We start from the raw sequence: 27959 nt of genomic DNA, 5'->3' as shown, positions 1-27959 counted from the left end.
ATGGAGTTCTTAAACTAACAAAATTGCTAATATCAATAAAAATCCATTTTAACATGTTTGACAATAACACTCATTGAGAACATGAATTGTATGGTCATTTATTACTCAGTTGAATAACATACTTGCAAATCATAAATGTACATTACATAGTAAAACAAAGCAGACTAAAATAGATCACAGTATCTTTATATTTAGAAATTGAAGTATGGGTTCTATTATATGTTTTTTTTAAATTCTAGTTTTTTTCAATTTGAATCCAACTTAAAAATTTAACAATAATTCTGTATATGTTGCTGTGTGATTACTACATGTATAACTCCAAATGATGAAATGTAGGCATTCTGACAACTAGGTTTTGAACTTTCTTCAAAGTTAGAATGCCTGTGAGTAATGATATACTGATAAAAAATTATGAACCACATTTTAGTTCAATTTTCTCAGGTTTGGATAAATATTAACAAGCTCCTAGATGCTTTGAAGACATACTTAAAATACATAAGAATTAGAAGATTTCTGACTTACCAAATATCACAAAGGTTAGAAGAAAGTATTGAAATTCATTATTAAATATTTTCATTGTTCTGACATTATGGACTACAGAAATGTATCTTTAACCTTTATTTTGGTGTGCTTTAGTCATATAGTAATTCTCAATACATTACTTTAAAAATTAATAACTGATTCTTCACTATGATCAAAGTTATATGAAAACAGGCCTTATTTGCTGTTATTTGCTACATATTATAAGATTTCCTTGCAAGCACATAGACTAATTATAAACTAGTTAACCAATATTTCAAATGATTTCAGATTAACTAGCAGATCCATTTACTGGCATATGTATACTTAAGAGTTAATTAACTGTTAAAATTTATAAGTAAAGATCTGAAATAGCATGAGTTACACTCCTAAATTCTATTTCCTTGTATAACATAAAATGAAACACATTTTTTTAAAGTTTGTTATAATTTCTTTTCAGGTCTAAAAAGGTTTAAAAGGTCTGGTAGTCTATGAAAACAAAACAAGTTAAGTGGTATACAATTTGACAATTAATGGGGGGGGGGGCACAGTTTTTAAGTAGCTGGTTAGCCATAGAAAACTGACTGAGAACATGACCCTTGTTATAGCATTAACACAAAGAAGCTGCAGGGGTGTAACACTCAGGTGCTCCTAAGTTCTTTTCAGAACTGTCAGATTTGAGATGCTTGGCAGGTCTGGTATGTTGCACAACTTTATTTCATGGTGAGTGGTGTCAGATAAAACTGTACAACACTGGTCTCACTTATGGTAAATCAAGATGGACATATCCAGCAGGCAGTGGGAATTAAGAAGCAAACATTCTAAAAAGATGCCAGGGTGAGAACTACATATATAGGAGTCATCCAAAATAGGAATTGAAATCATGGATGTGGCTGACATTGCCCATGAACGGCAGAGAGAGAAGAGGGCTGAAGATAGAAACTTGAGAATCTTCTTCCTTTAGTGGATGGGGCAAGGGGCAGAAGGAGCAAATTAAGAAGACACAAGCATGTATTGGGGAGTTCTGCTTCACTCATATAGAACTACATTGCTGAGGCAAGCATTGTGGTGTAGTGGGTAAAGCTGCCACCTGCAGTGCTGGCATCCGATATGGATGCCGGTTCATGTCCTGGTTGCTCCATTCTGATCCATCTCCCTGCCAATGGCCTGGGAAAAGCAGCGGAAGATGGCCCAGGCAGGTTTGGGCCTCTGCCTACCACCCATGTAGGAGATCCGGATGAAGCTCCTGGCTCCTGGCTTCAGTCTGGCTCAGCCCTGGCCATTACAGCCATATGGGGAATGAACCAGTGAATGAAGATCTCTCTCTGTCTCTCCCTCTTTCTCTGTAACTCTGACTTTCTAAATAAATAAATAAATAAATAAATAAATATTTCTTTTAGAAAAATGCTACCCCCATCTTAAAAAGAGAGAAAAAACACTATATTGCTTACTCCCTATGTTTCAGCTGACACCACATAAAAACCAGTCCTTGTAACCCTTTGCATTATTTACAATCTCAATCCTAAATTGCTTTTCCTGACTTTCCAGATCCATTTCCTCCCCTTGTCCCCATCTTCTGCCCTCACTGCTTACCCTGGAGATAAAGTGCTTGGCACTGCTTTTCCAACTTTCACTTTGTGCTTCTCTTATCTCAGTTTGAACCCTCCCTTTGACCACATTACCTCCTGCTAGCCAGAGGATAATCCCATTACAACATCTGGGACTGCATGTGTGAGTACAAGGCTTTCCAGGTGGCACCCATACCAATTTCCTCTTGTACTCAGGAGGAAGACAGATAATCTAGGACAAAGCCAGCATTATATGATGTCATAGAAAGGAAAGTGAGTTTCAAGAATAGTTATTTGGAAAGGGGCCCCCTAAAATTATTAGCCTGAAGGCTTATGCCCCAATCAACCTTTCCAGATAGCTACTCTTATTTTCCTGTAAAATACTACACTTGAAACTAGACTACCAACTCTTACTAGGTATGCCCTGTGTATAAAGACCTCTATAATTTTGCTCATGCTAGCAGTATAAAACAACTGATCTATCAAGTTGGGTGTGTGAATGTCACTGAGCTTGGCACAAATTCGGTAGTAAGTAGCAAATACTTTATAAATAAAGGGATCTCAGGTAACAACATGAGTCAGAGCTCTATAATACTCATAGAGACCTAAATAATCATAAAATCCATCTTATTCAGGAAGAATTGGAGCAAATAGGCCCAGACTAGTTCCATCCATTGGGTCAAACAATTTACTACTAAAAATGGGTGGTGAGTAAATTGTATGGTATGTGAATTGTATTTCACTAAACCATTACCAAAAACAAAATGATTAGCAGATAAAGTATCCAGGTGCAGTTTTAGCCTAGTGATTCATTAAGAAATGGGATTAGAGTATCATTTAGCCAGAAGCGGCTATCCTTCCATGATCAGGTCTCCAAGAAAAGCAGGGCTGGCCCACCAAGGCCTCTGAATCGATGCTCAGATGGTGTCTGAGTTAGGACTGGCAGCCGTCAGACACTCAGCTGCCTGCTGACCTTCCCAAGGGCGTCGCTGACAACGTCAAGATCATGCCGCAGCTCGTTCATGGCATTCGTTATGCTTTTGGCGTCTTTCAGGATCTGAATGCTTCGTGTGTAGGGATTATATTTCACTCCAAAGGGACGCTTAATTGTTTTGGTAAATTCTCTATTTAGGAAAACAAATAAGAGGCCATAAGTTTGTAGGGGGGGAAATGGTGGAAATTAAATAATATTATATATATTTCACACCTTGGGCAAAAGACAAATCTTTATTAGACATGCAGGCAAACAACCAATCTGACTGCTTCACTACACGGCCATGTGCAGAAATCCCCGGGAATCTCCCAGAGTGGAAACTCTAAAGTAATCACGGACATCTCTATTCCAGTATTACTAGGGAAAGATCCTGTAGATGACTTTGTTAATGATTTATTATTGCTTTATATATCTTTTGACTACAATAAAGAGACTAACTTTATCAATAGACAATAGCAGCATGACCCCATAGTAACAGGTCCCTCAGTGACATAACTAAACCTATGTTTACATATACACAAACTCACATATGCAAACACACACACACACACACACACACACACATCCTCAGTGGGCTAAGAATAGTCCTACCTCCTGCATATGTACATTCTTTCTGCTTAGAATGTTTTCCTCTAGCCTCCTCTCAAATGACATAAATCTTACTCTTGCTCCAAGCATTAAAGTTCTTGCTACTTTATCAAGCCAACATCTGAACCTTGCATTTGGCACCCCTAAGAAAAACCACATTCAGAACCCCTGTGAATAACTGTGCAGCTGAGGACAATTGCACATGATGCATAGGGACTGAAATCCAGATTGGTTGCCATCCACCTGGCCTACCCAGAGGGCACTCTTCTAATCTGCAAAAAGATGCCTCGTGTGATAGAGAAGGTCCTGCTGGTATTGTTATTTGGTTCTGTGCACAGTCTAATTCCACCACAAAAGTTACATCTCTGGAAGAGAAGGAACATGCCTTCAACTTCAGTCCCTCCTCATCCTTGAATGTGACCTCATGGCCCCTTCCATCGAATGCTGCATTGTTACTCTGCTTCTGTAGTCCTTTCCTTTCCTATGACCTCTGTCTTTATTCAGGCTTTAATTTTCATCTGAAGTTTGTAAGAGTCTCCTAAAAACTTTCTCTGCCTCCAATAAACTCCTTTCTTAACCATACACTTAGCTGAATAGTTAAAGCACAGCTTTGCCTCATACATATCTCTTACATTTTTCAACCTCCTTATCTTGCTTCATGTCTCTCAGATTGTAATTTGACATATCTAACTACTATGTATCCTTTCTCAAATGACATTAAACCTTACCTGCTCCCCCAACTGGAATTAATTGCTTTTGAATAAAATGCAGAACAATGTTTCATTCGTAAATCTTTTAGACTCTTGTCAGTTGCCATGTTGTTAAAAAGTGACTTTGTATATTTTTTTCCTATTAAACTATAAACTCTGATGACAAGGACCAGGAAGAATATAGATTCTTATAAGATTGAATATATATATATTCATATATATGAATATAGATTCATATGGATTCAGCATATAGGTTCATATTTGTAACCACCTATCATTATATGCAACATACTCTGAGTATCTCTTCTGAAAGAGAGATGTGTTGGCAGAAATCCTCTAGTGGGCTCCTAATTATCTAGCTTCTGTGACATTATCATTATTGAACCTGCCTTTTGCAGAAGAAAAGAGGACATCAGAAAGATATACTTTACCTCATCTTCTCCTTTGCATCTTCAAAGCTTTCAGATACAAAGTAGACATCCTGAAAAGTTGTGATGAGGCATTCTTGTTTGCAGGTAATCTTGGGATCAAAAGGCTTTACTTTGGCATGTCCAGAAAGCACATGCTGGAGAACAAAGAGTCAGTGGATCAGGTAATATCTATTTCCATAACTCATGCAACTGTCATAATTGGCATACCTTTGAAGGACTTACATACGTAATGGCCCCAACCTACAATTCCAAACTTAACTCCTTTAGCTCTAATTAACCCACAATATTTTCCAGAAACACAAATAACTGGCAGTTTCCCACAAATGCTCCCAAGATAATCTCCATGGCTGTATTCTCAGTCTCTTCTCAGTGTAGACGGCACTCAAAGATGTTTATTTGTTCCTGCATTGTAGTAGGTATTTTCTACTCAGCACATTATTCTTATAAATGAGTTATATCCACCACCAGGGGGCAGGCTCCTTGAGAGCAACACAGTACCTTGGACAGTTCCCACTCTCCCTCCACTTTTTTTTAAAGTTTTTATTTAATGAGTGCATATTTTTGTAGATACAGCTTTAAGAATACAGTGGTTCTTTCCCCCATACCCAACCTCCCCCCCAGATCCAATCCCACCTCCCTCTCACTCTCCCATCTCCTTCATTAGGGTTCATTTTAGTTTGATTTTATATACAAAGGACTAAGCATAGACTTCAACAGTTTGCACCCACACACACACACAACATATAAAGTACAGTTTAGGAACAAAATTTGCAGTCGATTCTCTTTAGTACAACTCATTATCTCCATCCACTCTTCCCACTCTTCCCTCCACCCCTTAACTGTTAAGTTCATTCATTCACTGGGTAAATAATAAATCTCAAATAATTCCCTAGAAATTATAAAAGCTGCTGCTAGCATATCATAGAGAGTAAACAGAAAGACTTTGTAAGCAAAAGCTTTAAAATACTTTTTATTTACAAGAAATTACATGTTGAGGCTGGCACTGTGGTGTAGTAGGTTAAGCATCCACCTGTGGTGTCAGCATCCCATATGGGCTCCAGTTTCAGTCCTAGATGCTCTACTTCCAATCCAGCTCCCTGCTGATGGCCTGGGAAAGCAGTAGAAGATGGCCCAAGTTCTTGGTCTACATCCCCATGGGAGACCTGGAAGAAGCTCCTGGCTCCTGGCTTTGGATTAGCCCAGCTCTGGCCCTTCTAGCCATTTGGTGAGTGAATCAGCAGATGGAAGATACCTCTCTCTCTCTCTCTCTCTTTCTCTCTCTCTCTCCTTTTCTCTGTCTGTAACTCTGTCTCTCAAGTAAATAAATCTTTAAAAAAAAGAAATTACATGTCCATCTATATACACATAAACTGAGGTTTTCAAAAAGTTCATGGAAGATGCCTATTATGAAAAAACTATACTAATGATTTCATTTTTGCATAAAAAAGAATATCTTTCAATATCTTTTTGTATTCATTCAGTGAATAATTTAAAACTTGGGAAATAAGAGGAAATGCCTTCAAGCAGTGTTGATCGCTGCCCCCAAGCATTTTCCATAGTAAGCTCTTGTTCAGATACAGAGACCATTTCAGGTTGCATCAGCTATTTTAGGGTGAATATGATTCCGTGCAAAGATTTACAACTCTTACTTTGAGTTCACTGATAGAAGAAAGTAAGCCAGCGCCGAAGACTCGTAACTGTCCATCTTGTTTACATAGACCAAACTCCACAGTGAAAAAGTAGCACTGCAAAAGGACATCAATATGACTTTCACATGCTGAGTTACTCCATTTAAAACACACTTCAACTCTTAGTCACTGACTCAAAGCACAGAATAAAGCCCAAGATCCCAGCCCGGTTCACAAGTCTCATTTTAAACCAGCACTTCTCAAACTTGTGTTCTGAGGATTCCTACATACAATGACAAATCACTAAGGACTCCAAAGTTCTATTTCATCATAGGTTATAGCTAGCTGTATTAACCATGCTGAGAATTTAAGGTTAGAAAATTTCTAAATTGCTACTAATTGTAAAATATAATAAGCCCATCTTATACTAACGTAAATCAAATTTTAGTAAAACAATTATATCTTACACAACAAAAAAGTGAGAAAAGTAGCATTGTTTTACACTGTGAGAAATATAACACTGTGAGAAAGAATAATCATATATAATTATATATCACTGATGTTATTACACTGTAATGTTTAATTAATGACATTATTACAAATCTTTTTAATGTCTGGCTAGACTTTAGCCAATGTCTGGTTAGAACTCAGATGGATTGTTATATCTGCTTCCATATTTAACCTGCTGCAATATGCTGTTTCAGCTGAAGGAATATGAGGAAAATTCAGCTGCGTACAATTATTAATTGAAAAAGGGTTGACACCACGCTGCAATGTGGAATCTGAACTGTCTGCTACATTAAAATCCACTTTGCACTTTCAATGGATCCTTTGCAGACACCCTGTGAAAGGCTCTCAGAGACCCCAAGGGTCCCTGAACTGCAGTTGGAGAAGCACGGTTCTAACAACCCAGACTATTTTACATCACCTCCTCCACCCTCACCCTGTGTTCTGGCTTCTTGTTTTTCCCTTGACACACCAAACAGCTCTCTGTCTGTCTTTCCTTGTGTGCCCTCATCCTGACGTGCTCTTCTTTCCTAGACGTATTAAAACATTATTCATTTCCATCATCTGGCCTAGATGTGTCTTTTCTATGAAAACTTCCTTCAAATGGTTTCCTGCATCCCCAGAGCACGCACTTCTCATAATTTTTATCTCATTCCAACACAACTGTCAGCTCATGTGGTATATAAACTCCTCGAACAAAGGAACCAAGCCTGACTCATCTTTGTAATTTCAGCACAATGTCTTGTACTAAAAAGTCACTTGTCTTGATATGAAAAAATATTTCAGCATCATTTTTGTGGAACTTAGCATTTTTATTTGAAAACAGAAGATACACAACCTATTGACATTATCATAACCTTGTGTTTTCTCTACCTTGTTCAGTCTCATGCATCCCTTTGTAAATCCTTAAAATTTACATTTAGATTATTTAAATATTATGCACACAGGAAAATTTCTACTATTTTGTAGTTTAAACTTTTAAACTACATCAATATTCATGCATCCCATTCCAATTGAGAATTACAAATCTATAGTTATTTCCAGATTGCTACCGTTGCCAGTTTTTGAACAGCCTCCTCTGAAGCTCCAAGGGAAGCCAGGCCAATTTCTTGGGAGAACTGAGCAAAACTTGGCTCAGCCAAAAGGGGAACGTGACCTAAGAGTTCATGGCAGGTATCCCTGAAACAGAGGAATAAGTTTGTCACACTCTGGTGCTGAGCATAAATGCATAATGAACCATTCACTCAAATCAAAATTCAATTTTAACTTTTTTCTAGTTGACCAGGTGGTTTTGACTTGGTAATAGATCAAAAGGCCAATAATCAGATAAAGAAATGATTTTGACTCAGTATCTTGGCTGCTCACTGACATACACATGTAAGTGCATATCAGATATATTTCAAATGCTCATATCCCCCAAACCAGGTCTCTGTCAAATGTCACCTTCTCAGCAAGGCCTTTGCTGATCACCCTTTGCAAAACAACAATGTCCCACAACACACCTCTATCCCCTTCCCTCTTTCTATTTTTTTTTTCCTTGACAGTCACTACCTTCTTACATAACACACACACGCATTTACTTATTTGGTTATTATATTTATCTCCAACTAGAACACAAGCTCTATAAAGGCAGGAATTATCTTTTTTTTTTTTCATTATTATGTTCCCTGTGCTTACAATAGCATCCAGCAGCTAACATGCTGTCAACTACCAACAACAGTGATAAAGATGAACATGTTGGGGCTGGTGCTGTGGTGCAGCAGGTTAAAGACCCAGCCTGCAGTGCCAGCATCCATATGGCTGCTTCACTTCCAATCTAGCTCCCTGCTAATGCACCTGGGAAAGCATCAGAGGATGGCCCTGGGCCCCTGCACCCAAGCGGAGACCTGGAAGAAGCTCCTGGCTCCTGGCTGCGAATTGGCTCAGCTCCAGCCATTGTGGCCATTTGGGGAGCGAACCAGCAGATGGAAGACCTCTTTATCTCTGTCTCTACCTCTCTCTGTAACTTTATCTTTCAAATAAATATTAAAAAAAGATGAAAGTGTATAGTGCATGCAACACATAATATGTGTCAGGCAGTATTCTAAATGCAATGCTTGACATGTGCTAATTCATTTAATCACACACACACACACACACACACACACACACATGTGATAGGTACCGTTATTGTAAATAACCATTTGATGAATGAAGGGCTGAAGGAGAAATACTTACGGCTCTGGGGTATAGAAGGGGTCTGAACTGTGTCTCACATATTGAGTGCAGTGAAAAACTCGAAAGGCTAAACCTGATAAGAAATCTCTTGGTGATAAGTAACCAGCCACAGGACGAATGGAAAAACCTGTGCGCTCTGCAAAGCAAAGGTGAAAACAGAGAAAATCTTACCAGAACAGATGTAGACCATTTTAATTCTGCAAGTGACACCAAGTAACACGATGAGAGGGCATAGAAAGATAAAATTAAGCATATGTGTACTAGGGGATCTAATAATTTTTAAACACTTACCATAGCCAAGCAATCAGCTAGTTCTTTCTAAATTTCAATTTATTTATTATTTGAGAAGCAGAGAGAGAATCAGAGAAATACAAAGAGTCAGAAACAAAGGAAAAGGGAGCTCGAAACCACTGGTTCATTTCCACCCCACCCACCCACCCACCATGCCCACAACAGCTGGGGCTAGGCCAGGCCAACGCCAGGAGCCCAGAATTCAAGCCAGGCTTCCCACGTGAGTGGCAGGGACCAAACCACTTAAGCCACCACCTGCTGCTTCCCGGGGGGCACATTAGCAGGAAGCTGGAACTGAGAAAAGCCAGGACTTGAACTCAGTTACTCCAATACAGGATACCACTGGCATCTTAAACACTACACCAAACATCTGCTCTGAGCTAGATGAGCTAAGGGTTTTTCTCCTATTGTGACAACTATAAAACTGAGGTTCTGCAACTCAGTAATGTTCCCAAGGCCATGTAAGAATGATAAAGAGAATACAAAACTCTAGGCCTCAGGGTTTGATGCAGTAAGACATCACTTGGGATGCCTACATCTCATACCAAAACGCCTATGTTCAAGTCCCAGCTCTGCTCTCCAATTTAGCTTCCTACTAATGCACACCCTGGGAGGCAGCACGTGATAACACAGGTAGTCAGGTCCCTCCCACTCACATGGGAGACCTGGCTTGAATTCCTGGCTCCTGGCTTTGGCCTGACCTAGCCCTGGCTGTTGTGGGTATCTGATCTGGGGAGAGAACTAACAGATGAAAGAGCTCTCGCTCGCTCGCTCACTCTCTCTCTTTCAAACAAAGAATAAAAAAAAAAAAAAAGAACTAAAGTCTCCTCATGCTATACTTTGCTGTCTCCCTAAAGGGTTTAGAATCTTACCTGAACAGTCTTACTTCTTTCTTCTAAAAACTTGCTGACAGAATCTATTAATTTAGGTGAGAGTCATTTGTTTAATCTACACCATTTTAAACCAATACTATCTCTTGTAAAATACTCTGTTTTATCTAAACTGAATGGTGCTTTTCCTAAAGCCAACACTGCAAGCCTACTGGACAAGGAGCCAGCCACGAGGCAGGCTTGGGAGGCCTCCGTGAGTCCCAATCTGGTCCTGAACTTCAAACCATCACAGTTCTGGTATTCCCATGCCATCCAGTTGTTTTCACTTGGATGCTCACACTCTGATGAGCAGAGGACACTGTCCAGAAGAACTTCCCACAGGGATAGAAATGCTCTAAATCTGTGCTGCCCAAAAGGCAACTAGTGGCCACAAGTAGTTACGGAGCATTTGCGATGTCACTAGAGTGATGCAGAGACTAAGATTTTGGTTGAAATTCAGTTTAGTTGTTTAACATATAAAACAACCACATGTCTAGTGGTTATCACATTTGACAGTGAAGTAGCCCCTTCCAACTGATGTTTTGTTTGAACTATCTTGTCATTTTAGTTTCTCTGACACTTGCCTGTAAAACATGTTCTATAACTGGACCCCAAGTGAACAGCTTTCAGCATTGCATCCAAAATATTTCCTCCAACTCTCATGCAAATTGAATTTTACAACAATTTTGGTAGCACATATTTGTCCATATTTGTAAGTCCAGTGAGGTCACGTGTGTTGATCTCTATTAACCTTAATCACTAGTTGTTTTTAATTGTCTGGCTTTTGTAGGAACAACTTAAGAATTGAGGAACTGAACAGCTAACGTAGATTTCTGTTAACAGTCAATGTAAGAAACATAAAACAGTAATTTCAGACTAAAATGGAAATAAACTCTGAGTCAAAACCATTTTCACTAACATTCTAATCTGCTAAGATAGAGAAGGATACATATTTTTCCTAAATATTGTAAACCCTGGAGATGAACCATCACTTCACTTCCTATAATAGCTAGAAAAAACAAAGAGACCTGGACCAAATCAAAGTTCTCCTTTTAGAAGAACCAAATGGAACTAAGCTATCCTTGCCCTCGGTTTATGTCCCTACTGGCACATCATCTTTCTTGGGAAAATATTAGAATCTTGGTGTGGAAAGGAGCTTCAGCGATCGAACGCTCCGACCTTGCCCAAGCTGCTTGGCTGTCCCCTGCCACGGCCCTGACCAGCAGGTGTGCAGCTTTTGCATGAACAGCTCCCAGCTCCCTGGGAGGGAAATGCACCTGGTCATGAGCCTGTTCTGCTTTCAAATGGCTCATTCAACGAGGAAGGCCCTCTCCATTTTCAGCCAGCAACTTTCAGCTTCAATCCAACCATTCTTTACTTTAGGATCCCTCTATCACATAAGATGGCTTTTAAATATTTAAATAAAGCTACAGCATCCTTTAAGTCTCCAGGTTAAACATCCTAAGAGTCCTTCAGTTTCACTTATGTGACATACTTTCAAACCCCCTTATAATCCTGTTCACTTTCCTCTTCTCTTTTCAGCTTAAGATGATTGCTCTTCGAATGTGGTGCTCAGGCCTTGATTGGATATTCCAGGACAGAGGATAGGAAAAGGCTGGCCTTCCATAGACATTATTCCTCTATGAAAACTGTTCTCATGGGGATGGTGTTGTGGCGCAGTGGGCTAAGCCACTGGTTCCAGTCCCAGCTGCTCCACTGCCCATCTAGCTCCCTGCTAATCTGCCTGGGAAAGCAGTAGAAGATGGCCCAAGTGCTTAGACCCCGCACCCATGTGGGAGACCTAGAAAGAGTTCCTGGCTCCTGGCTGCAACCTGAGCCAGCCCCAAAAGTTGCAGACATTTGAGAAGTGAACCAGCAAACAGATCTCTCTGTCTCTCTCTGTCTCTCTGTCATCCTGCCTTTCAAATAAATAAAATAAATATTAAATATGTACATTAAAACAATTAAAAATTTTTAAAAACTGTTGTTATGATCAAACCAGAGATCAATGTTCTCCTTATGAAAAGTTAATTTGCTTGTTACCTTTTAAAAAGTTTGAAATATCTTCCAGCTGTGGGATATTGTCTTCCCGATATCCACAATACTTGGAAAGCAGAGGTAAATTTTTGAGATACTCTCTGCAAGCATGGGTCGGATAGAGTTTGTTGAGCTCCCGGAATACGGTTCCCCAGGTCTTAATCTCCTCTTCCGTGAATTCAACCTTAGGAATGGGGTCTCCACTAATTGAGGTAGAGGGAAGGAGTTATTTTTAAATTAGCTTTCAATAAATAGTAGCACTAATTTTGCTTTCTCTTCACTAAATGAATATAATTTACTCTATTTTATTATCTCAAAGTATACATTATTTTTATGATATACTTACTATTTATAGCTCATAGCCAAGTCTGCAAAGTACTTTCGTCTTTTACGGTAGACATTGTCTTTGAAGCCCTAATAATCAAAGATAAGTTTTTAAATATCCACATAAAAGAATACGCGAAACATTTCCTCAAGCTATTATATTAAAGGACTACATAACAGTTATTATGAACAAGCATTGATTAGAGTTTTATGATCATTTTTATTTTAAACTCAATGCTATATGACAGTTTTATACTCGAGTGGCTACAAAGATAAAAGATACTGTAGCTACAAAGATACCATAGAGGCTGTGAAAATAAAATAAATTGAATAAGGAAAGCACTGCCCTAGTCAAATATGCATGGCTCTTTTCCAAACAGGGTTTGTTTTTTAATCATTTGACTATATCATCAGTTACCTGAAATAGTAATTAAAAATAAAACAGCAATCAATAATATCTGAAATAGTGACAATATAATCTAGCCTTAGACTTTATCACAAAATACACACATATTCACCATTTGAAGAAATAAGCCATAATAAAAAATAGACATAACAGTAATGTTAAAACTCATGCTAACAAGGGGCCAGCACTGTGGTGCAGCTGGTTAAGCTGCAATGTTGGCTTCTCTTATCAGAGTGCTGGTTCAAATCCTGGCCACCCTGCTTCTGACCCAGCTCTGTGCTGCCTTCCCAGGATGCACCACAATGTCAGCCCACTGGACATTCCATATCAAAGGAACCATACAATATGGGGCTTTTTGTGACTTGCTTCTTCAAGGTTTACCCATGTTGTAGCACATGTACATACGTCATGCCTCTCTACAACACATAATATTCCATTACATGGATATCATATACTTTATCCATTATTCAGTTGGACATTTGGGTTCCTTCTACTTTTTTGCTGTTATGAATAGCACTGCTATGAACATTTGTGTACAGGGATTTATATGGACATATGTTTTCAGTACTCTTAGGAATCTAGGAACCACTGGTGATTTTTAGGAGAGAAGAGGGATAATGGTCATACTGAGGTGTTCGCTCACTCTGAGGACTGTGAGGACAGGTTTGAAGGTGGCAAGGCTGGAGGCAGAGAAACCAGTTAAGGGATGGTAATGGGGTGAGTAAGGAGCAAATCTCAGAAACATCTGGGAAGTGAGAAGCAGCAGGATTTGTTAAGAGATCAGGAAAACTGATGTCCTCACCTTTCCATAAATATGACCCAGAGTTTCTTGCCTCTGAACCTTTGTTCATATTAATCTTTCCTGAATCTTCCTTCCTCTCCGACTCTTATCTGCTGAAACCTTTTGAGGCCCTTTCTCCGGTCCCTGCAGCTAGAGGTGTTTGCTCTCTTGCGTATATTTCAAAGCAACTGGTTCTAATCACTCAGGGCGCTTTTACGTTTCATCTTGTGCTTATTTCTATGTGTGTGCTTTAGCTTTTCAACTAGTCTGCAAGCTCCTCTAGGGCAAGTACTGCAATTTATTACAATAGTTATTCAAGGAGGTTATAGAATAAATGGACGATGGACTAGTGGCTGTCTAAAGTATTATAAGGTCACAGCCACATAGCCATTAAGTGAGAAAAGCCAGATTAAAGCCCTGATCTGTGCAACTCCACAACTGCACTTTCTTCTCCTCTCCCCTCCATGAACCTAGAGCCCCATGAGCAAGCTTAAGCCCTGGATTTATGGATTCCCCAACTCTTGCTTGTACTGTACAGCTTCCTAGTTCATCAACTGTCTAATAAACCAATCATGGTGGGCAACATGGGTGGTCTTTATTCCCTGCTCCAAAAACCCATGACCATTTTTAATACAAACTGACTTCAGATACTGTGTTCATTTCATCACAACACTTGGAATAGCTCTTCAGAATAGGGGTGCCAAGTACTGGACAGATGTTTTGGAGCCAATGAAATTAGATGCTTTTCAGGCAGTTTAGTCATAATTCCACCAACATGGGTGTCTACTAAATGCTTCCTGAAATCCACATCAAAACATGGTCCCAGAGGCTGGTGTTGTGTAGCCTGTGAAGTCGCTGCCTGTGATGCCAGCATCCCATATGAGTGCTGGTTCAAGTCCCTCTGCTCCACTTCATAACCAGCTCCCTGCTAATGTGCCTGGGAAAGCAGCAAAGGAAGATCCACATGTCTGGGGCACTGCCACCCACATGGGAGACCCAGATGGAGTTCCTGGCTCCCAACTTGAGCCTGGCCCAGCCCTGGTGGATGTAGCCATTTGGGGAGCGAACCAGCAGATAAAAGATCTCTTTCTCTCCCTCTCCCTCTCTCTGTAATTCTGCCTTCCAAATAAATAAATAAATATTTTTTTAAAATGGTCATGATAGGCCGGCGCCGCGGCTCAATAGGCTAATCCTCCGCCTGCGGCGCCAGCACACGGGTTCTAGTCCCAGTCGGGGCGCCGGATTTTGTCCCGGTTGCTCCTCTTCCTGTCCAGCTCTGTGCTGTGGCCCGGGAGTGCAGTGGAGGATGGCCCAAGTGCTTGGGCCCTGCACCTGCATGGGAGACCAGGAGAAGCACCTGGCTCCGGGCTTTGGATCAGCACGGTGTGCCGGCCGCAGCGGCCATTGTGGGGTGAACCAACGGAAAAGGAAGACCTTTCTCTCTGTCACTCTCTCACTCACTGTCCACTCTGCCTGTCAAAAATAAACAAACAAATAAATAAAATAAAATGGTCATGATAGCCTAGTGATGAAGACACCCACATCCCACACTGGAGTGCCTGGGTTGGACCCCCTGCTCTGGCTGCTAACTCCAGCTTCCTGCCAGCACAGACCCTGGGAGACAGCAGGGATAGCTCGAATAACTGGGTTCCTGCCATCCATGTGGGAGACCTGGATTGTGTTTCTGGCTCCTGGCTCTGGCCTGCATGGATATTTGGCGTGTGAATCACTGGATGGGAGTGCTCTGTGTATGTCTCAAATTTATATATTAAAAAAAAAAGATCCTGTTCAGGAAAAAACACCTTTTCAAGCAATGTTGTTCTTAGAGGCAGGCATTTGGTGCAGCAGTTAAGACACTGGGACATTTGCATCCCATGTTGGAGCTCCTGGTTCAAGTTCAGGCACCACTTCTGCCTCTGCCTTTCTGCTAATGTGCACCCTGTAAGGCTGCTGTGATGGCTCATTCATGTGGGAAACCTGGATTGAGTTCCAGGCTTCTGGCTTCAGTCTGACCTTGTCCCAGATATTGGAGGCATTTAGCAAGTGAACCACTAGAATGAAGATTTCGCTCTCTCTCTCCTTCACTTTCTCTCTACCCTTCCTGCCTCTGTCTTTCAAATAAATAAAAATAAGTAAATAATTTTTAAGTTGCCCTTAATTTTCATTTGTTTTACATTATTTTCATGGAAATAGTCATTAAAAAATATTTACAGGGTGGTCTGCATCTAGCTCAGATCCATACATCAGAACTCGGTTAGCACAATGGTCCAGGTCTGAAATCTTCTTTGGAAACCAAGGAACACTCTCCATGCCTGAAAAACACAAAAACCACTGAAACTGGAAAAGATGATCTTAAATAAGGCAATGGGGAGACAAAATTAAGAAATACATGCATTTGGATGAGACTTTTAATTTTAGCATGTATACTGAAAACCTAAGAAGTAAATTGTATTCAAAATTTTTAAGCTATAAAACCTTTTTATGGTCTTCAGGTTGATTTCTTAATTACTGGAGAAATACTGTAGGCTAATAACAGATCAAAAGTAAGAAAAAATTGTAAGCCACATATTTATCTACAAAAGCAGAATAAGGAAGTAAAGTGTGTTTACAGATCAACGTGTAGATTTAATAAGCACTTTGAATTTTTATTTTTGCTGCTGAAAAGGATCTTAGAAATCATTAATGTCTTTGTTGCTGTGATCTGACACCAGTCTCATTCTCTGGGCCCTCATAAGACCTGGGGTTTTTGCAAACGCTGTTCCTCTGCCTAGAATACATATTGCGCTCCCACTCCCCACCCCACAACACCCCGCTGGCTTCCTGAGAACATCCAGACCTAAATATAATGAGCTCCTCATTCCAGAAAGCCTTCCTGGATGTTGTAGGTGGACTCCTTGTCCTCTGACTTCCGGAGACACACTGCTTCCAATCTTCCCTGTGCTTTTATTATGTTCTATTACAATGCATCTGTTTGTCTTACAGAAAGCACTGGAACAACTGTAAGGTAGGAACTATAATTTTTGAAGCTACTTTGCTTAGTAGAAATATCTGGCCCAAGTTGGTATACCCTAAGTATCAACTGAACCATTTAGCCATCTAGAAAGCTCCTCATTTTATAGATGAAATAACGAAAATCCAGCAAGGAAAAGTAATTTGCCAAGGTAACTAATTTCTAGTGGAAAAGAGAGGAGGACTAGAATGCAATCCTTCTTGTTCCCGTGTACCACTCTTTCTAATGTACCTAAGAGTCATAATCAAGATTTAACCTCAAATACAACCTGGATACCAATCACTCAAAATAGACACCAGCGGAGCTCTAGGCCCCTGCTCTGCCAGGTGTTAACCCTTTAGTTGTGACTGGTGGGCACGGGGACTATGAGAAGCTTCTCTAGCAACAGAAGTGGGAGAGGAAACTGGAATAAATACTGTACATAGTGAATTTCACATTACAGTTCTCAGCAGCTGTCAACTTTTTCAAAAAATTTAAAATATTCATTTAGCTAGATGCTAAACTCGGTGAGCATTACTAAGAGCTCAGAGGTTGTGAACTGGTGGTTTGTGGAATCAAGAGATACTTGGTGATTAGAAAAATTAAGATATAACTTAATCTATTTCTAAACATTCTGAGTTCTTTCTTTTTAAAAAAATTATTTATTTATTTGAAAGTCAGCGTTACATAGAGAGAGAAGGAGAAGCAGAGAGAGAGGTGGGGGTCTTCCATCCACTAGTTCACTTCCCAGTTGGCTGCAACAGCTGGAGCTGAGCCAATCCAAAGCCAGGAGACAGAAGCTTCTTCTGGGTCTCCCATGTGAGTTCAGGGGCCCAAAGACTTGGGCCATTCTCTACTGCTTTCCCAGGCCATAGCAGAGAGCTGGATCTGAAGTGAAGCAGCCGGGATTCAAACCAGCGCCCATATGGGATGCTGGCACTGCAGGTGATGGCTTTACCTGTTCCACCACAGCTCCAGCTCCTGAATTCTTTCTTATGCTCAAGATTTCCTTTTCATTTCTCCCACATTTGATCAAACAGTGTTTTATAATTTTTTCTTAGCAATTACATTTTTAACAATTACATTTTGTGTCACTTCATTACAAGACTATAAGCAGTTTGTACAGATTTTTATTTTTACTCTCATGTCTTCAAAATGGGTAAGACTGGACATACACCAAACACCTGATTTTCTAAGTAATACTTTCACATTTCAAACTTACCTTCTTCCTTCATAGTAAAATTATCTGGTGGAGTCACAGAAAGAACATTGGTATGAGACTTCAGAAGATGAAAAATATCATTCAATTGTTCTCTGTTGGTATCACAGTCAACAAAAATCTCAAATTCTGAGTTTCTTCTCTTAGATTTTCGGGACTCAATATGTAACAAGTTCACATGTTTCTCCTGTGTAAAGCAGAGAGTAAACAGCTCCTGTAACTGTCTCCAGTGTTAGTAATCTTTGAGCAGATTACATTCATTACTGCTAAATATCAATCTCACACTGGTCATAGTAGCCACAGGTGAAAAGGCTGTTTTAGTGTGGTAACAGCAAACTAATGCCCCCTTAGCTATTATGTACTATTCAAAAAAGTTTGCAAAATGCACCATACTCTCAAGAAACTAATAAGATAACACCCATTAGAGGTTCTTCAGATTGTCAGAATTAATTGGTATTCAAGTAAAAATACCAAATCTCCTCAATACAAAGAATCTTTTGAAAATTCTCACAAATAAAAACCAGTTTCAAATTAATGCTGGTTCTTGAAAAAGAAAAGTTTCTTTTAAAAATGCATTTAGGCCAGTGCCGTGGCTCAATAGGCTAATCCTCCGCCTTGCGGCGCCAGCACACCGGGTTCTAGTCCCAGTCGGGGCGCCGGATTCTGTCCTGGTTGCCCCTCTTCCAGGCCAGCTCTCTGCTATGGCCCGGGAGTGCAGTGGAGGATGGCCCAAGTCCTTGGGCCCTGCATCCCATGGGAGACCAGGAAAAAGCACCTGGCTCCTGGCTTCGGATCAGTGCGATGTGCCGGCTGCAGTGCGCCGGCCGCGGCAGCCATTGGAGGGTGAACCAACGGCAAAAGGAAGACCTTTCTCTCTGTCTCTCTGTCTCTCTCTCTGTCCACTTTGCCTGTCAAAAAAATAAATAAATAAATAAATAAATGCATTTAATAGGGGCTGGCTCTGTGGCGCAGTAGGTTAATTCTCCGCCTGCAGCGCCAGCATCCCATATGGGCGCCGGCTCTAGTCCCAGAGGGGCTCTAGTGCCCCTCTTCTGATCCAGCTCTCTGCTATGGCCTGGGAAAGCAGTAGAAGATGGCCCAAGAGCTTGGGCCCCTCTACCCGCATGGGAGACCAGGAAGAAACACCTGGCTCCTGACTTTGGATTAGCACAGCTCCAGCTGTTGAGGCCATCTGGGGAGTGAACCAATGGAAGGAAGACCTTTCTCACTGTCTCTCCCTCTCACTGTCTGTAATCCCACCTCTCAAATAAATAAATAAAAATCTTTTTAAAAATGCATTTAATAAAACTAGGGGAACGTCTTAGACAGAGTTTAATGCCTAAAATCTCATAAGCCACAAACTTAGTAACCAGCTGAATTAGATAGCTTTTTTCCCCTTAAGATTAATTTATTATTTGTTTGAAATGCATAGTTAGAGAGAGAGAGAGATCTTCCATCCACTGGTTCACTCCCCATATGGCTACAATGACCAGGGCTGGGCCAGGCCAAAGCCAGGGGCCTGGAACTCCAACTAGATCTCCCATGTGGGTGGCAGGGCCCCAGATACTTCCCAGGTGCATTAGCACAGAGCCATAGAGGAAGTGGAGCAACCAGGACTGAAACTGGTTCTCATACGAGATGCAGGGTTGCAGGCAGCAGCTCTCCCCACACCAGCCCCCCAGATTGCTTCTTCTGATGTCTCCCCATACCAGCCTGAGCTGTGGGTCCCATGATATAATCCTGAGGGGAAGGGTATCATCTCCTACCAATCTGGGTAGCTGAGGAAAGCACTGAAGACAACATTGAACCATGAGAACCAAACACACAATGAGCAAATGATCTCCAAAGCTAACCAGTTTATCCTAAAATAACTTAGTGAACACTTGTGTAGTCAGGTAAGGACTGTGAAGAATGCAAAGAAGGGTAAGACTCATACACACCAGAGGTCTTCCAAAAAGTTCAATCAAATACATATTATAAAAACAACTATACATGAGCTTAAATTTTTTGCACCAAAATAAACTTACCTTTTAATCATTTTTCCATAAGCTTTCTGATGTTACCCACATACAAGGACTTTACAATCTAATTGACCAATACACGAATGACAAACAGAAAATTCAAAAAGTGAGTGTCCAGGTGCAGATATGTTGTAAAGGAAAAAAACATTATGAGTTTAAAAAGTGAAGGTTTTGTGGAGTAAAGGGGGAATGAAATGAATCTTAAAGAATGGGCAGAACAGGAAGATGGAAGGGAAGAAGAAGGGATTCCAAATCAAAGGAAATGTACAAGCTAACGCACCAATGACAATAGAATTATTAGGTGACATGAACCACACAAGAAAGAATAGTGAGTGTTAGAGGATGCCAGGAAATTAGAATAGGGTTTATCTTGTGGAAGAGAGAATTTATCACAGAACTAATAGGAGGAAGCCAGTTACAAAATACACTGCAGGGGCCAGTGCTGTGGTGTAGCAGGTAAAGCCACTGCCTGCAGTGTTGGCTTCCCATATGGGTACTAGTTCGAGTCCCAGCTGCTCCACCTCTGATCTAGATCCCTGCTAATGTGCCTGAGAAAGCAGTGGAAGATGGTCCAAGTCCTTGGAGCCCTGCATCCACGTGGGTGACCAGGAAGAAGCTCCAGGCTCCTGGCTTCAGATCAGCTCAGTTCTGGCCATTGCAACAATTTGAGGAGTGAACCAGCAGACAAAAGATGTCTCTCTCTCTCTCTCTGCCTCTGCCTCTCTGTAACTGCCTTTCAAACAAATCAATCTTTAAAAAAAGAAGAAAATTGATAATAATAATAAAAAGGTAAGATTTTTAAAATAGATAGATAGATAGGGCTGGTGCTGTGGCATTGCAGGTAAAGCCGCTGACTGCAGTTCTGGCATCCCATATGGGTGCCAGTTCGATTCCCAGCTGCTCCACTTCCAATCCAGCTCTCTAGTATGGACTGGGAGAGCAGTAGAAGGTGGTCTGAGTCCTTGGGCCCCTGCACCCACATGAGAGACCAGAAGGAAGCTCCTGGCTCCTGGCTTTGGATCTGTACAGCTCCAGCTGTTGTGGCCATCTGGGGAGTGAACCAGCAGATGGATAACTGACCTCTCCTCTCTCTCTCTCTCTTCCTCTCTCCTTCTCTCTTTATCTCTGCCTTTCAAATACATAATAAATGAGTAATTAACAAATTAATTTTTTAAAATAACTAGAATTTTTTTAAAAAAGTGGAGCACCAGGGACTCAAATTAGCACCCATATGGGATTCCAGCACTGCAGGTGGCAGCCCAACCTATTGTGCCACAGCACTGGCCCCAGTGATATGTGATTAGGTATATCATTAAATAATATTTAAAGTTTAACATTTTATTTAATTAAAATTCAATACTCTGAAATCTATGACATGCATCTTTCCCTGTTTCCTATGAGCTATTTGTATCTGCTCTTCCATAAATTGTATCTCTCACCCATTTATTAGAATTGATCAATATTTTAGAAACTTAAGTTCTTCAGAATTTTCTGTAGCCCATCTATGAAAAATTTACAATAATTTATGTTTTAAATGTAAACTTAGAAACTCATTTTCAGAAGAGCTTGTGCACAAATATGGAGAGTGCTTACCTGGAAGATTTTCAGTGCTTTTATAAGTCCTCCAACTTCATTCTTTAAGGAAAAAATGAGAGTTGCTCTTCCTCTTTCCAAAGAATGGTCTTTGTTCTCTTTATTATCTTCAATCATGATGACTTTTGAGTAATTCTCTAAAACTAAAGTATGAAACTATAGATGACAGGCTAAAAAAGAAGTTGCACAGTATGGAAAATATTTAATAACCAAAGGTACATTAATTTACCAAGCTTCACTTTCCTGAAAGCTTAAAACTTAATAGTCAAAAACGTAAAACTCAGATAGATAAGCTTTGCAAAACAATGAGACTAAATAAGATAGCGCTTTCCTCCCATCATGCCTAGAATAAACAGTAGCCGTACTACTAGTTTCCTTTTCTTTTTTTCTAAACCCATCCTTCTTTCAGGACGTGACTCAGCCCACTAGGTCCTTGCAGTCTCCCTGATGAGTATAGCTTGATACTGGGTGCTCTTCCCCCATGAAGTCCTACCCCCTTCACCCACAATTTTTTTTTTTTTTTGACAGGCAGAGTGGATAGTGAGAGAGAGACAGAGAGAAAGGTCTTCCTTTGCCGTTGGTTCACCCTCCAATGGCTGCCGCGGCCGGCGTGCTGCGGCCAGCGCACCGCGCTGATCCGATGGCAGGAGCCAGGTACTTCTCCTGGTCTCCCATGGGGTGCAGGGCCCAAGGACTTGGGCCATCCTCCACTGCACTCCCGGGTCACCCACAATTTTAGCACTCTGTTATACTACATCCTGAATGGCTTCCTCAAATGTTTTATCCGTATCTGTCTTGACTTGGAACGGGGCAGCATCTTTAGAGCAAAAGCAAGCCCTTCTGCTTACTTTGCAGACTCAAAGCCTAGCCAGCTCTGAGCACATGTGGACCAGGTGGGTAAATATTAGCCAGGAGAATTCTGATTCCACTCTCTGCCCATAGAATTCCTTGTCCATGGGTCCTGAATCTTTTTCAGTATTGGCCTACAAGTACTACCTGTACGTGTGTTGGAGGTGAGGATATTGTGGGTGTATAGTAGGATAGGATATCTTTTCATTGGTGGCTGTCAGCTGATTCACATTTGAGAAATAAGATTTGGCGTAATCAATGAAAGCAGCATTTAAGAATGTATTCTGAATCATTTTCCTTTGGTTATTGAGCCAAGTTCCATATTGTAGTTCTAGTGGAATTAACTTATAACAATTCAAAATGATATGACTGATTCCACTGTCTTTCACTTGCTCTCACTGATTGATCCAAGCCCATGGCAACCACTCAGAACAGATACAGTGGTGACTGTGGGCTTGGAGCCAGAGAGACTCTGTTCCAGCCTACCACAGCTCAACACTTCACTCCCTGGTGGAAGCCTTCCCTGCCCTCCCAGGTCAACCCTTTACTCTCGGTTATCATAGAACCATATACCTCCCATGGGGCCGGCGCCGTGGCTCACTTGGTTAATCCTCCGCCTGTGGCGCCGGCATTCCATATGGGTGCCGGGTTCTAGTCCCGGTTGCTCCCATTCCAGTCCAGTTCTCTGCTGTGGCCCGGGAGGGCAGTGGAGGATGGCCCAGGTGCTTGGGCCCCTGCACCTGCATGGGAGACCAGAAAGAAGCACCTGGCTCCTGGCTTTGGATCGGCGTAGAGCCGGCCATAGAGGCCATTTGGGGAGTGAACCAATGGAAGGAAGACCTTTCTCTCTGTATCTCTCTCTCTCTGTCTATAACTCTGCCTGTCAAATAAAAAAAAAAAAAGAAAGAAAGAAAAGAAAAAGAACCATATACCTCCCATTCACAACAATAGTCACAGCTGCAGTTGTGACTTTGCCTCAGTGAACATTTGGTTATGTCTGTCTCTTAACTAGACTGTGAACTCCACAGGGGCAGAGATCACATTATTATTATTATTATTATTATTATTATTACTATTACTATTATTACTATTATTTTTTTTTACAGGCAGAGTGGACAGTGAGAGAGAGAGACAGAGAGAAAGGTCTTCCTTTTGCCGTTGGTTCACCCTCCAATGGCCGCCGCGGAAGGCAGGAGCCAGGTGCTTCTCCTGGTCTCCCATGGGGTGCAGGGCCCAAGCACCTGGGCCATCCTCCACTGCCTTCCTGGGCCACAGCAGAGAGCTGGCCTGGGAGAGGGGCAACCGGGACAGAATCCGGCGCCCCGACCGGGACTAGAACCCGGTGTGCAGGCGCCGCTAGGTGGAGGATTAGCCTATTGAGCCGCGGCGCCGGCCTATTATTACTATTATTAACAAGTGAAGCAGCCGGGACTTGAACTGGCACCCACAGAAGACGTTGGAGCTGCAGATGGCAGCTTGACCTGCTGCACCACAGCGTCAGCCCCCAGGGATCATATTACTTTAACTCACCATTTGTATGCTCAGCATCTTCATAGTCCCTAAACATAATAACACTGTATAGATGACACTAAATGAATAAATAAGTTAAAAACGCATTAAATATATGATTCCCATCCTCAGGGAACTGAGATTCTGATAAGGAGAGCATGACAATGCAAAAGGGTAAAAACTGTCAGGAGAACAGATGGTATCATGACAGTGGTAACTAGATTAATTATTCTGTCCTGTTCGGAGAGGCTTCCCTGAAGACGTGCTTTAACACGATCTTAAAGAAAAAGGAGGTGATGGGAAGGAGTAGATGTGGAGGTGAAAGAAAAGATGAGGAAGCAACCAACCACTACAGAGCAGTGAGAGGCCAGGTGGGCCAGGTAAGCAAGGACAGACCCTTCAAAAGCTTCCACCCAGACAGTGCAGGGGCATTCGGACTTGATCTCCTATGCCCACCCAAATGCCAGTCTGAGCATCATGTCACAGCCAGTCTGACCCAAGGTTAAGTCAGAAAAATAAGGCAAGGTAGTTTTCCACTAAGCTAAAGTGGAAAAACTTCTCCATACTTTGTCAAGTTCACAAAACCACTTAGATTGTTTGAGTTGTGCCAATTTATTCTCTAGAATTAAAAGTCATGGGGTGATGCAAGATGAGGGTGTTGTTCATTTCTCTGTCTGATCAGAAAGCTCTTGCAAGCTTTCCTCTTTCTCCATATATACTTTTCCTTAATCCATACTATGTAACATTTTGGGGCCCCTTATAAGATAGATGACAGTCCTGAACAGTGCCCCCTGACTTGAAAGAGGGTATAAAGTACCAAAATGGCTCATAGTTATTTTCTTTTCTTTTCTTTTTTTTTTTTTGACAGGTAGAGTTATAGACAGTGAGAGAGAGAGACAGAGAGAAAGGTCTTCCTTTTCCGTTGGTTCACCCCCCAAATGGCCACTACGGCCAGTGTGCTGCTGCCGGTGCACCGTGCCAATCCGAAGCCAGGACCCAGGTGCTTCTCCTGGTCTCCCATGCAGGTGCAGGGCCCAAGCACTTGGGTCATCCTCCTTTCCTGGGCCACAGCAGAGAGCTGGACTGGAAGAGGAGCAACCAGGACAGAATCTGGTGCCCCAACTGGGACTAGAACCCGGTGTGCCGGCGCCGCAGGTGGAGGATTAGCCAAGTGAGCTGGCACAGTTACTTTCTATATGGTCATAAGCAATAACCAGATACTAAACGTACCTGCTGAATTTTCTGCTTCAGCATTCAGTCTTTCTGATACTTTTGGAATTTATTTTATCAATTATTTATCAGGCATGTACTATTGGAAGGGCTTCTGTGTATAAGTTCAAAGAGTATGGAGACAAGGAAAAAATAATTCTTCTCTCTACTGACAAGACTTGTCCACTCTTCAGAACCCAAGAAGTAGGTAAGGGAATTATATAAAATGTCTGTAATGCACTAATATTATCCCATTTAATTCCCATAAGCCTTTGGGGGAGGAGATAGGAATTATATCTATTTTGGCTAGTCCTCTGCCTGCGGCACTGGCATCCAATATGGGCGCCGGGTTCTAGTCCCGGTTGCTCCTCTTCCAGTCCAGCTCTCCACTGTGGCCCGGGAGTGCAGTGGAGGATGGCCCAAGTGCTTGGGCCCCTGTACCCGCATGGGAGACCAGGAAGAGGCACCTGGCTCCTGGCTTCGGACCAGTGCAGCGCCAGCCATAGCGGTCATTTGGGGTTCATCCTTTCTGATACGATATGAATTATATTAAGATTTGGACACCTACCTATTCTTGTTTAAGGCAAGATAAGAGTGAAGGTTCTCAAAAGGAACCTTTTCTAAGAAACTGGAAGAGGGGCCAGCACTGTGGCACAGCGGGTTAACACCCTGGCCTGAAGCACCGGCATCCCATATGGGCGCCGGTTCTAGTCCTGGCTGCTCCTCTTCCGATCCAGCTCTCTGCTATGGCCTGGGAAAGCAGTGGAAGATGGCCCAAGTCCTTGGGCCCCTACACCTGCATGGGAGACCTGGAAGAAGCTCCTGGCTCCTGGCTTCGGATTGGCGCAGCTCTGGCTGTTGCGGCCATCTGGGAAGTGAACCAGTGGATGGAAGACCTCTCTCTGTAACTCTGTCTTTCAAATAAATAAAAATAAATCTTTAAAAAAAAAAAGAAACTGGAAGAAAATTTCCTCCCTCTTCTCCCTCCCCCCCCCCCCCATAAGCTTACAGGTAGGGCTTTGATTTTTACTAAAGTTTGGCTGAAACTGCCTGGCTGACAGTTTATGAGGCATCAGTTCTTTTTTTCCCCTTCACTGAACTTCTTTAAACCTCTTTCATCGACCTCAGTATCTTCCTGGGCTCCTTGTTAGTCTTTCCTGCCATGTTCAGCCTACCTACCCTCCCTTACTCCTTCACAGAAAACCTAGTGAGATAAAAGGCCGTAAAATGACCACGGATCACACTTGTTTGAATCCATGTCTCATCAAGATTCATTTGTTTTCTTCTTACAGCAGCACTGATGAGCCAATGTGAACTGGTACCCTTTTCTCATGAAATGAAATGAAGGCTGTCATTCTCCCACCCCTTCAGGTGGGTGTGCAGAGCTGGCCAGGGGGATAAGGAAGACACTCTGAGAAGGCGGCAGAAGACCCATGGCTGCATGGGAAAGTTGAGGATGGGGTGTGGGGTGTTTACAGTGACCAATTCCTCTCTCCCCTCAGTTTAACCAATAACAAGTGTGATTCAAATTTATCTGACCCAGAAGCATAAAGCACTATGAGATTCCAGTCCTTTGAAAGCACGGATGCTGCTTGCGGACAGAACCACGAGCTGCTCGGGGACTGGTTCAGAGGGAGACAATCTTCTAGAGAGGCTTGGTTTTCCTGCCTAACAGGAGTAGGGGTGGGGAGGGGATGGGAATGAGGATAAAAGTGGAGATGAAACACAAAACAAAACACTGCCTTTGAAAAAAACGGTATTCTAGGAAGCCAAGGCCATAGCAGACACAACAGAAACGGAAGACACATTCCAACCGGAAGATAAGTTAATAACGGTAAAAACCTATGCACAAATGAGCTCCAGTGACCAAATTCGGGAGCGACAGAGATCATGTTTACAGAAACTTACACCCAGAATATCACTGCGAAAGGCACAAACTTTCACTGGGTTAGAAAGTTCAACCTTGGTCTTTTCTCCCCCCCAAGGCAACTAGCATAAACACCTATGAGCTCATTTGAAACCTCTGAAAAACCCGTTAAAGGCGAAGCGAAGCTTAGCTGGCCTATTGAGTGGATCTGCGCGGCCAGCACCCGCCCCACTGCCACCTTGCACCAAACAAACCTAGGCATCTGCTGGGGCCGGAGGGGAAGGGGAAGGGGTGATGCTAAGAGGCTTTGTACCTGAGACTCCCTTTCTTTGAGGGTTTATCTTATGGAAGGAGAAAGGACAAGGAAAGAGGTGTTGCTCTTTGATGAAGAAGAAAGAATATTTCTATCTATTCCTGTTAACATAGAGGAGGCGCCCAGACGGGTTCCGCTCGGAACCCATTTCCCCATAGGGAGAATGAAAGAAATATTTACCTCCCAGGAGCTGTTATAAAGGTGAAATCAGATGAAGTAAAAACAGCCTATTTCTGGCACACAGGACACGCACCAAAATACTGTCTTTTCTCCCCAAAGAAGACAGGAAAGAAAAGTGATCGCCCGCGGAGGTACAAGGGCAGCCTCTCAGACCTGGCTCCGCACCAGCATTTACCTCCCAGGAGGGTGCCGCTGCGCCCGCCCCGCGCCGGCGAGCGCCATCAAATCCTCCCAGGCGGAGCCTGGTGCCCGCGGGAACTGGCCATGCCACTCACCTGGGCGCCGCTAGCGGGAAACCGAGTCTGTTCGCGGTCCCGCGGGGCCCGCCTCTTATAGAAGC

The 27959-nt window shown here is 42.1% G+C and overlaps 1 protein-coding gene across 3 annotated transcripts; it reads right to left on the bottom strand.

The window, feature by feature from the left end:
• Window positions 1-82: 82 nt before the first annotated feature.
• On the bottom strand, window positions 83-27927 carry TPH1 (tryptophan hydroxylase 1). 3 transcript variants are annotated; one of them, XM_051833929.2, is made up of 11 exons: window positions 24072-24912; window positions 21693-21862; window positions 18082-18265; window positions 16082-16182; window positions 12706-12773; window positions 12366-12562; window positions 9163-9298; window positions 7998-8124; window positions 6460-6555; window positions 4811-4944; window positions 83-3211 (listed from the first exon to the last, which is right to left on the bottom strand). In XM_051833929.2, the coding sequence occupies exons 2-11, from the start codon at window positions 21807-21809 to the stop codon at window positions 3037-3039; spliced, it is 1335 nt and encodes a 444-aa protein (XP_051689889.1). In that variant the 5' UTR covers window positions 21810-21862; window positions 24072-24912; the 3' UTR covers window positions 83-3036.
• Window positions 27928-27959: the final 32 nt, after the last annotated feature.

The sequence above is a fragment of the Oryctolagus cuniculus genome, chromosome 1 (genome assembly GCF_964237555.1).
Source record: "Oryctolagus cuniculus chromosome 1, mOryCun1.1, whole genome shotgun sequence".
NCBI lineage: Eukaryota > Metazoa > Chordata > Mammalia > Lagomorpha > Leporidae > Oryctolagus > Oryctolagus cuniculus.
The sequence above is the reverse complement of the archived record's forward strand: the minus strand, read 5'-3'. Positions and strand labels throughout refer to the sequence as shown.

Coding starts and splice junctions, on each gene's coding strand:
- TPH1 (XM_051833929.2), bottom strand. CDS start 21,809: ATGATTGAAGATAATAAAGAGAACAAAGACCATTCTTTGGAAAGAGGA. Junction 9,299..12,365: donor TATTTCAAACTTTTTAAAAG/GTAACAAGCAAA, acceptor TTTGCTTTGCAG/AGCGCACAGGTTTTTCCATT. Junction 8,125..9,162: donor CCCTTCTATACCCCAGAGCC/GTAAGTATTTCT, acceptor CCTCTGTTTCAG/GGATACCTGCCATGAACTCT.